Below are 9,919 nucleotides of genomic sequence, written 5' to 3'. Positions count from 1 at the left end.
AATAGTTCAGTAATGGGAATTGGGGGTCTGGCTGGGGTTGTTGGAGAAAAACTACTTTTATACTCCGTAGAATTTGCGAACGCACAAAAACAGCTTGTGGTTTCTGGGGGACCAGGTGCTATTTGCCAGTATATCACTTTGTACTTCCGTCTCCTTCTAACTTGCTTTTGTTTCTGGGTCAGCGGTAGAGTAGACTTGGAGTCATATTTCAGCAGGTGAAATACTGTATCCGGCTGAGAAAAAATCGGAAACCTAAATGGCGGCCTGACTACCCAGTAGGATAGTAGCGGCAGTCCCATAAACCTGGGAGAGAACCTGAGACCCAATTCCACGTGGGTGCATCACGGCCTCCGGTGTCTATAATAACATTATTTTCAACTCTTCCAAGCAATCAAGCCTTTCAGTGCTGTAGTCATCATTCGATGTTTTCCCCGTCAAAGCGCAAAGTCTCACCCAGAGGTACTGCGGCTGCCGATGGGGGTGGGGTGATACCCCTCATCTGGTGAGCTTAATGATAGGAGAGTGCTGTTGACATATATCGCTCAACTAGACCAGAAGCCAGCAGCCCTAGTAGTGTTGAGAGGTCACGAGAAGTGTGGTTTCTTTCAGTCAAGGTGGCCAGTGACATTGATTGGGCGTACCGTAGGTAACGGGTTGAGGAGAGATTTTCCGTTCTGACGTAAGGGTCTCCTTGTACGAGTACAGTACTTTCAGGGGTCATATTCATTGCCTTATTCACACAGTAACCTTAGGTTATAAGTATGATATGAGATTTTATCCACATGATGTTTGGGATTTGGAGACCCCCGGGAGCGTTTTGGGAGCGAACGTGCCTTTTGGCACTCCTCTCTACGCTGACGAAATATGGAGTCTAGGTGATTCATGGCTTGAACCCTGGTCAATAGGGTGATTTAAGATTCCATAAATTCGTGGCGCAATAACGTTTCCCCGTATTCCGGGCAGCCAGCGCCAACAGCACCTCAATATCATACCGGCATGTAGATAAATCCTAATTACCAATAATATTAAGTGAACCATCTCTTGCGAGCTGGCAAAAGAGGAATGAGACTCAGCAAAACCCCACGCTACCAAACAAAAATTCCACATCAACTCCCATTTCCGAACATCCCCATTCCATTGTTCGGTCCAAACCTATGCCCCCTGCAACCTACACAACAGAACCAGCAGCGCGGAATAAGCCGCGATGCTAATCAAACTAACCACTGCAACAACCTATCCTCCCCGCAAAGAGAATCAGCAACGGTCCCATTCACAGGAGAAAAGAAAAGGTCCCACATTCCCAGAAGTCCTAAACTTTTTCCTCCCCCCTTCATTCTCATCCCTAAAGAACTGCCTGTTCCCACTCCTCCTCCTTAAAAGGCTAGCGAGCATGATGAATGCACCAAACACTGCGAACAGAGCGCCGATGGAGTAAAATTCCTGTGTGAAGATCCGGAGGATTATGAGGGAGAAGGAAAACTGCGAGAGCGCGGTCCGTAGGTATGCGCCTTCAAAGGTACGTTGGGCAGCACGGATTTCTACCAACTCGGCTTGCGTGAGGACGACGCTATCCGCCCGGTGTTGGCGGAGAGTGTAGGTTGACGCCGACTATGGGGGTTTAAGGGAGGTCAGTTGATTTAAGGGGGTATAGGGGATATGGTAGGGAGAAAATCGGCGACGCATGATATCATACATACCTCGAACATGATTGTGGAGTATGATAATATTGTGATAGATTAAAGGCACGGAAGGAGTACTGTAGCTTGACGTTGGGATTAGGTTTACGCGCTACTGACTGTAGAGACCTTAGGGTACTCGAGAGTATGATACGGTAAATTTACTCGATCCTCGAGGGGAACGGAAAGAGCAAGATCACCTTGACTGCCAGGGTCATAATAGCTCGTTTGTCGCGTGATGCTGCCGGAACGGGCTCCGGGGGTAGGGCTTCCGGTAAAGACATCTGCCAAGACACTGATAATTTACCGTCAACAATGTCTGAGGTGATGGCATGCCGTGGGGCCGCTGAGATGCTCCCCGAGTTCCTGGTTTACGTTAATCAGTTTTACCCACTCCAATAGTCCCTATCATATTGTGCGGTGGGAGTCCCCCATCTTCACCTGCTGCACCGGCGCTGGTGGTACGGGTAATGCAAGTGCCTGTGCTCGAGTACAGTACTTTCCCATCCCAACAGTATCCAGAAATCTTCGCATAGTTAGAGTAGTGGAGGGGGGCTCTTTAACTCATGAAACTTCTCGATAAAGCATGCCTAGCTTCAAACTTCTAAGGTTTCTCAACAGTAGCTTTTATTGTATCTTTCTTTCTATACTTTGATACAAGGTATGATAGGGCAGAGATTTAGCCTATAGAAATCCTTTTAAAAGTATTAACTTTTGGGTGAGCTATAGTCTAGGAGTTTAGAGTGGGGTATGCAGAGCTCAAAGGTCGTGCTACATGGCTCTGGTTTAAGGTTTCCCCCGCATTGAACCTCACCAAGATTTCCGGATACTTTTGGAATGGGCAAGTAGTGGTACAATTAACATCCCAGACGTCGTTACTTCAACAGGGCGCATGTTAGTTGAGTGAGTATGATATGTTAACCATCAGCGAAATATAATAGTTCGTTCATGGTCGGGCACGGGCGGGCTTTCACCCTCTGCTTGAGTAGGGTCAATATGGGCGGCTGTTACCCAATTTCTGCGGCAATTGCACTTTCAGCTATGACATGATACTGGTATCATGCCGACACCCATGGATAGCGAGGCCAGATCGTGGGCTGACAGGTCTTTTCACCAGCTGTGCTGGAAACTTATGATACTGGCGGCTTGCCAATACGGCTTGCCAGATCGGTACCAGGTCTCTAAATACACATGCCGTGCTTGAGAAAAGCATAGTGGTGTCCTGCTCCGGGTCTGTGCGGCCTCCGGTTCATCGGTCGATACTGTTGGGTCCTATTCTTGTCCAGCAGGAAGCTGTGCTGCACGGCTAGAGCTCAAGTCGTCTCTATCGGTATGTGAAGTGGGCAGAAACGGTCAATTCAGTCCGGTGTTTTTAGTATGGGTACCGGGACCCCAGACCCCATACGGTAATAATCCATCCGGATTCAGTGGTCTTCGATCGAACTCAAGTGTGATACGTTATTATTCATAATATCAAACCTGAAAACCCCTCAAGTTTAGACGGGAGAGCTTACCGGTATTTCTAACCTCCCAACAAAAGCATCGAGTATAGAATTTCGAATAAGTCACCCGACCCAGGGGTTGGAGTCATTGATTGAGAGGGTTATTAAGAGGCGGGGAATCTTGAGATACCTCGGCACTGACATTGGATCCCAGTTGGTCACTAAGTTGCTTATTCACATCAACCAAAGTTCTGGTTCTCTTTTTTTGGGGAGCTAACAGTAGGAGCGGTGTGCACCCCTTGAATGCCATAGCTTCATAAGTAATCTGGGACTGCTCCTTTTCCTTTAGGCTGTAAACTAGTGGGTGAAGCTACCTTGTTTTGAGTATACGGCGCTTTAATTCCTAGAATCTTTAAAAGCTTTGAGATCCCCCATCAATTTTTGCATCGTTTTTTTGAAAATATTCATTCATACTGTATCGATTTTCACGTGTCACCGAGGGTCCATTTTAACAGATGCCGACGATTTGAGGCTCGGGAAGCATAAGTAATCAGCCCCTTTTGCTTGGCGGTTCTGATGGCCCGCTTGACGCGAGAGCCCAAATGCCCCAGAGCGCCGGCCAATCTATCATCATTGCCTCCCGCAACGACATAGGAAGCCGCCGCCATGGCAGCGCTCAGCAAACTCGCTTCGGCACTGGGTTCGAGTATATTCTCTAGCCTACCGACGTGGAACATGATCTTTAAACTTGTCTTCTTATTACTTGCGCTAGTGAACATCAAGTCTATTCCATTAACATGGCATGTGAGTATTCTCGACACGCTTTCTTATCCCCCTGACCTTCCCGAAGCTGGCGCAAATAGTGGCTTATCGCAAGGACATCACCACAGTTCCGTTTCTACCGCTCTTTATACTTCCATCTACTCCGCCGCAAGAAAGCGCTACCCGGACGCGCGGACCTGTTCTCCCCGATAACTACCACCTCGAGATCCCCGCTGTACGAATGTGATCTAAACCTGCACAAGTCCAACAGCACATACTTCAGTGACCTAGACATCGCAAGAACCCACCTCGTCTGCCACTTGATCAAGAAATCCCTGTCTATCCGCCGCAAGAGCAAGAAGCAACTGTACGTGGCGCTCGCCGGAGTCTCAGCGCTCTTCCGTCGGGAGATCAAGCCATTCGAAAAGTATGAGGTCGTTACACGACTACTCTCTTGGGACACAAAATGGGTGTTCGTCGTCAGTCACTTCGTCGCGCTGAAGAAGGGCCCCGACGGGAAGAGGAAGATTTTCGCTACTTGCATTAGCAAGTACGTGTTCAAGCAGGGTCGTGTCACGGTTCCTCCCGAAGAGGTCCTTAGGGAATCCGGGCTGCTACCGGAGAGGCCGGTTGGCGCTGAGGAGCTGACCCCAGCGGTTTCGGGAACGGCGTCCCCCAGGGATGACGAGCTGGTGGAGATTTCTGGGAAGGCGATTGCCACGGCTGAGGCTGTTGGTGGCACTGACGGGGATGCGCTGATGAGAGATTTAGACCGCTCATTGACGCAGAAGGGTGAAGGTGATGAGTATTGGACTTGGGAACGTATTGAGGCGGAGAGGAAGAGGGGATGTGGGATTGCGAAATATATGATTGGGTTGGACCCGTTGGATAATGAACTCAGGGATGGAACAGAGGAAGGGTTGGTGCATATTGGGAACTGGTACTAGACATTTTCTGGGGCTGTATATCGGGGGCGGGGAGCTCAGCTTGCTACTTTTAGATTTAGAATGGATACCGATCTATTGTTTGTCAATGGGGTTTTGTCAGAATTGGTGGTTTACATAGTTTTCTTAGCGCAAGGGATGCTTCCAAGGATGCTCTTGAATAATTCATCAGTTTGTCTGGTTTCTTTTCTTGGTGTGGGGTTACTAACCTAGTTCTAATCCCAAAACCTAATATCCCGAGTGAGAACTGGTGAACACAATGCACCAATGCCGGTGCCCGTTCAATCAAATTTATTACCCTGGTATACCCGGCAGCAGCTAGGAAAAATTCTCCGGATTGTTGAAAGTGGGTTAGTATGTAGCCAAGGATGCAAACCTCAAGAGTCCAAACACCCCCCTAAATAGGCCGCAGCGAGGGCTGCACGTCTTTGTACTGTAGACTACTTAGTACTCAAGTATTGAACCAAAACTAAAGACACAATGTTCTGAAAAAGGAAAACCCCCCCCCCTAAATACCGTACATAAGTACTCTGAGAGGGCGGCAGCCAGCCTCAGACTTAAGTTCCAAACAAAACCAAATAGCCGCCTCAACACTAGCTAACCGGTCAACAATTCCTTATTGGCCAACCCAGCAGCAACCCCCCACTAGAACAACTCACACCATCACTAGTGCTACCACCACATCACAACCCACAATCAAACCCACCACGGTACCACAAACAGGAATGCCGTCAACAAACTATATTGCCTCAGCAATATTTGCACTGTCACTGTCACTTGGAATCTGGCGATTCGAGTTCTTTAAAAAACCGTCAAGAATAAAATGCTACCAGCGTATTGACACTCTGTCCCCGGCTAATGATTCGTTCACCTGCATTTGCGCATCTGGCCAGAGTGGGCGGGTTCTCCGCCTTTTTAACCAAAGTAGTTATAGCGATAGTGGTGGCTCAGAGACTTGGGATGTGAGCGCCGGCTATGCGATTCCGGGTTTGTGGGATGGGCACGGACATGTTTTGCAATATGGGGAGATGTTGAGTGGTGTCAAGCTTTATGGGGCAGGGAGCGTGGACGGTATGATATACCGTACTCAACTCGGCCAATTTTTTCTATCTCCTCTCGATACTTACCATAGTTTTAGAAATCAAGACGAGAATTAAGGAATACTTGAAAAAGAACCCAACGCACGGGAATCAGGAGAAGTGGATCCGGGGGATCGGGTGGGATCAGAAGAATTTTGGCGGGGTTATGCCAGTTGCTGTACTTATTCTGATGCTTTTACTCCCCCGGCTGGCAACGTGGTGCTTGTTTGCTTACGAGGTGGTATATGCCATTGTGTGCGCGTGTGTGATTATGGCTAGGCACAACTCAGTCAGGATCCGGAGTTATCTGGACTGTATATCATGCTGGACAGAGTTGATGCTCACTGCGTTTGGGTTTCTGGTTCGTACGCCTTATGCCCCTTCCCTCCTTCCCTCCCTTTCCGCCGGCCAATGGATTAATATTTTGTTTGCGGGGTAGAACCGGTTCTCAATCTCCTCCCAAACCCATTCCCGGAGATCCCCGGAGGTGAGGTAATCACCAACCCAGGAGTCGGGGTGTTCTGTGATAACGCTATGGACCCCGTATCCGATATCTGGCCGCGCCCCGGGCGTGATGAGAAGATTGGATTTCTGGAGGATGTGATGAAATCGCTGCATTCGGTTGGCGTTGTTGGGGTGCACGATGCGGGTGTACTCCCAACTGATGTAGAAATCCTTAATGAGTAGGGCTCAGTTGCGTTCGGATTTCTGGTATTGGGGGATTTGCTGATGGTTTGTAGTCTTGCGGATGTAGGGAGGTTAACTTTAAGGTTCTACGCAATGCTGGAGTGTCCGGTTCGGAATACTGTCTGTGGGAATGAAGCAAGAATGGTTAACCGTGAGGATGGGAAGTTGAGTGTGCGGTCTGTTAAGCTATTTGCCGGTATATACCCAATCGGCCGTGGAATTTCCTCTGCAAGGCCGACTAACGACATGACAGATGGGGCCCTTGGATCCTGGGGTGCCGCCCTCCTATTGCCATACTCCGACAAACTCAACGCGACCGGCAGCATGCTAATCGGAGAGGAAGACCTCTACTCCGTTGCGAAGGGGTGGGATGACCTGGGCTACCAGGTGAATATCCACGCAATTGGTGACCGCGCAAACCGGGCTGCCATAACAGCCTTCGAGAAAATTCTGAAACCCCTCTGCCCCCAGAGCCCCTACCGTGAAACCTGTAGCCTCCGATCATTTCAGGATGAAAAACGCTTTAGGATAGAGCACGCACAGATAATATCCCTAGGGGACCAAGAAAGACTCGTCAGCATGGGAATTATCCCGTCGATACAACCTACCCATGCCACCAGCGACATGGCATACGCCCTCTCGCGCCTCGGTTCCGAACGTCTTGCGGGGAGTGCATATCGGATGAAGTCATTCTACAATGCAGGTCTACCAGTAATTCTGGGCTCGGACTTTCCCGTAGAACCACCTTCCCCCTTTGCAGGCATCTATGCCGCAATGACTAGACGTTCGCCAGAAGACGGTAGCTCAGAGAACAATACCTGTCCGACATGCGGCTGGTATCCCGAGGAGAAAATTACCCTCCAGGAGGCACTAAGCGGGTTTGGTGCACATGTGGCGTGGGGCGGGTTCATGGATGATAAGGGGGTTGGGGAGTTGAAGGTTGGTGGGTGGGCGGATTGGATTGTGCTTGATAGGGATATCTGGGCAGTGGGCGAGGAGGGGATAAGAGATGCGAAGGTGCTTGAGACTTGGGTTGGTGGGAGGAGGGTTTGGGCTGCCTGGGAACAGCCGGGGAAGCCGGGCTCGTGGTGGAGGAGGTTGTGGCATAAAGTCATGCTGGGCGAGTAGGATGAACGGGGGTGTGAACACATGGGATTCTAAATTAATTAATTAGGTATCTTGCTTTCCGGGAATGTAGTATTTTGTTAGTAGTGGAGGGGTATTGGAGGTTTGGCTATAGCTGCATGCTTCCGTCCTCCTCCCCAATCATGCGCATTTAGCTTGTTCCATTGTCAGCAGCCAGATTAGTGGTGTTCGGCATCATCGCTGACCCGACCTGTCCGAAACGCCAGCTGACCCAAACAACTCATCGTCCCCAAATCAATTGAGCTCAGGCCACCCCAGGATATTGTACCTTTCGCAGCACTCACACCCGCCCACTTGCACCCCCTTCATAGGTCCTGCCGTAAGAATCTGTGCGTTCGACGCCGGACGGTCAGTCGTGGCGCTTTGCAATATGCAAATAGTATGGAGCAGGGTAGAATCGAATAGCTCAATTGATGGTTTATTTGATTGATCAAACTAAAGAAGCACACGGCCCTTGAGTAGACTTCTATCTTTCTCGTGGAGAGCCGAACATAGAGTCGTGTAGCGCCGCGACGCCCAACGGGCGAGATCCCATACATCCCTCAACCGATATCCGGATACGGCAGCGGAATAGAGAAAGTTGGAAAGCCGAATGCAATGCGACCGCGCCCCAGCCAATGTGAACGCAGAAGCAGAATAATAAAAATACCCAACAATTGAACAATGTCGATATGTCGAGTGATCGGATATGAACTTCACCACCAGCCAAGAACCTGGCAAACGTTGGCAGCGGGAAGTAAGCAAAGAAAACTACGTCAAAATTAATGAGGGAATACTCGAAAAAACCTGATACCTAATCACCGTAGTTAATTGCCGGTTTTCTTTCCTTTTCTGGTTCCTGATTCCTGCATTTTCTCTTCGTGAATCGATACCTAACTGCCGTTTCTGCCCAGTATAGTGTCTAGCCATATCCCTTCGAGGGATCTCTCGTAGGCGGGACGAGTCGATGTGCCAAATTGGCAGGGGCTTTTTGTATTTGATCCAACGCCTATGCCGAGAGTATCATATCTTAGGAGAGAGAGAGAATAACTTGACGGCGCAAGTTAGTCGGTTAGTGACCCCGTGGATATCCATCCGGGAGTGGGAGCAGGTCACCTGTAGTCCGAACCTCGGAGAGCAGCAGCAGCAACAGTAGTAGCTAATGGATGTCGGTTGAGCAGCTTTTGCATCTTGCTTGTCCGAAGTTGATTATGGTAAGCCTAGCATGGCCTACGGTGATGCTACGCATTGTACCCCCTAGCTATGGATCACGGAGGTCACCCCGCAATGAACAGTACTTTCTGGTATTTTTCGGCGCAGGTTGGTTCGAATGTTAAGAGCCATTTTCGGCGTATCACAAAGGAGAACTGTGGTATGATATTCTTTGCATCTCGTATAGCACTGTAACTACGTAGAGGCTGGCTCGAAGAGGGTCTCGTCCCGGAAGGGGGTCCTTTGTCAATGGCTGACATTGATATCCTTTCGCTTTTCCTGGCTATGGTACTTGTACAGTATCCCGTGCCTGCCCACAGCGCACAACTAGGACAGGTTCGTCGAGACCTCGGGGGGAGGTTGACGAGATTTGCTATCATACTTTTGTAGCCGGTCTTGAATCCTCAGGCCAATATTACCCATTTTCTGGTGATGTGGAGATCTAGTAGGAGGTCTTCACCGGCACTCCTCAACAAGTCAGATATACTTGTTGTGATTCTGCTTTTGCTCGTTCTTCCCCCACTCCCTTGTTCCCGCAAGTGAGCCCCGGATGTACCATACGGCCTAGAAGCCGTGTGAGGCCGCGTCAGATGCCCCACTGCAAGAAAGGAACACAACCTACGATGTCAATAGCTGTTACCGCTCCGGGTCGGTTGGCCAAGTGACCCTTAGCGCTCAGGATATCTCATCCGGGCACTTTTTATGGCTGTTCTTTTCAAGGTGCCGTGTACTTGCAATAGAGACCAATTGTCCCTGGCTTGCCAGGAATACCTCACTCTTGCCAGGGCGTAGGGGCTAGGATAAAAGGAAGAATGGAACTGGACTAGATGGGCTATCAAATGGTTAGATCGCACCTTTTGATAAGTTGTACATCATAGCACATAATTAGACATGGCGAGATTTCACAAGATTTGAAGGGACGAAAAAGAGATGTGACAAGAGTGGGACTTGAACCCACGCTCGGTTTCCCGAACCAGGATGCGTGTTAAGAT

General features: G+C 49.5%; 3 protein-coding genes; 2 read left to right on the top strand and 1 right to left on the bottom strand.

Moving 5' to 3' along the window:
* Positions 1-991: 991 nt before the first annotated feature.
* Positions 992-1,806, bottom strand: GSTUM_00002884001 (uncharacterized protein). XM_002836591.2 has 3 exons: positions 1,698-1,806; positions 1,297-1,608; positions 992-1,233 (listed from the first exon to the last, which is right to left on the bottom strand). The coding sequence occupies exons 1-3, from the start codon at positions 1,704-1,706 to the stop codon at positions 1,153-1,155; spliced, it is 402 nt and encodes a 133-aa protein (XP_002836637.1). The 5' UTR covers positions 1,707-1,806; the 3' UTR covers positions 992-1,152.
* Positions 1,807-3,598: 1,792 nt separating this feature from the next.
* GSTUM_00002883001 (uncharacterized protein) lies at positions 3,599-4,913 on the top strand. XM_002836590.2 has 2 exons: positions 3,599-3,922; positions 4,009-4,913. The coding sequence occupies exons 1-2, from the start codon at positions 3,785-3,787 to the stop codon at positions 4,825-4,827; spliced, it is 957 nt and encodes a 318-aa protein (XP_002836636.1). The 5' UTR covers positions 3,599-3,784; the 3' UTR covers positions 4,828-4,913.
* Positions 4,914-5,549: 636 nt separating this feature from the next.
* Positions 5,550-7,767, top strand: GSTUM_00002881001 (uncharacterized protein; the record flags this gene model as incomplete). XM_002836589.2 has 6 exons in its annotated part: positions 5,550-5,895; positions 5,963-6,081; positions 6,183-6,264; positions 6,343-6,586; positions 6,644-6,698; positions 6,747-7,767. The coding sequence occupies 6 exons, from the start codon at positions 5,550-5,552 to the stop codon at positions 7,716-7,718; spliced, it is 1,818 nt and encodes a 605-aa protein (XP_002836635.1). The 3' UTR covers positions 7,719-7,767.
* Positions 7,768-9,919: the final 2,152 nt, after the last annotated feature.

Source organism: Tuber melanosporum (assembly GCF_000151645.1).
Source record: "Tuber melanosporum whole genome shotgun sequence assembly, scaffold_153, strain Mel28".
Classification (NCBI taxonomy): Eukaryota; Fungi; Ascomycota; class Pezizomycetes; order Pezizales; family Tuberaceae; genus Tuber; species Tuber melanosporum.
This window is presented reverse-complemented; position numbering and strand designations above follow the sequence as displayed.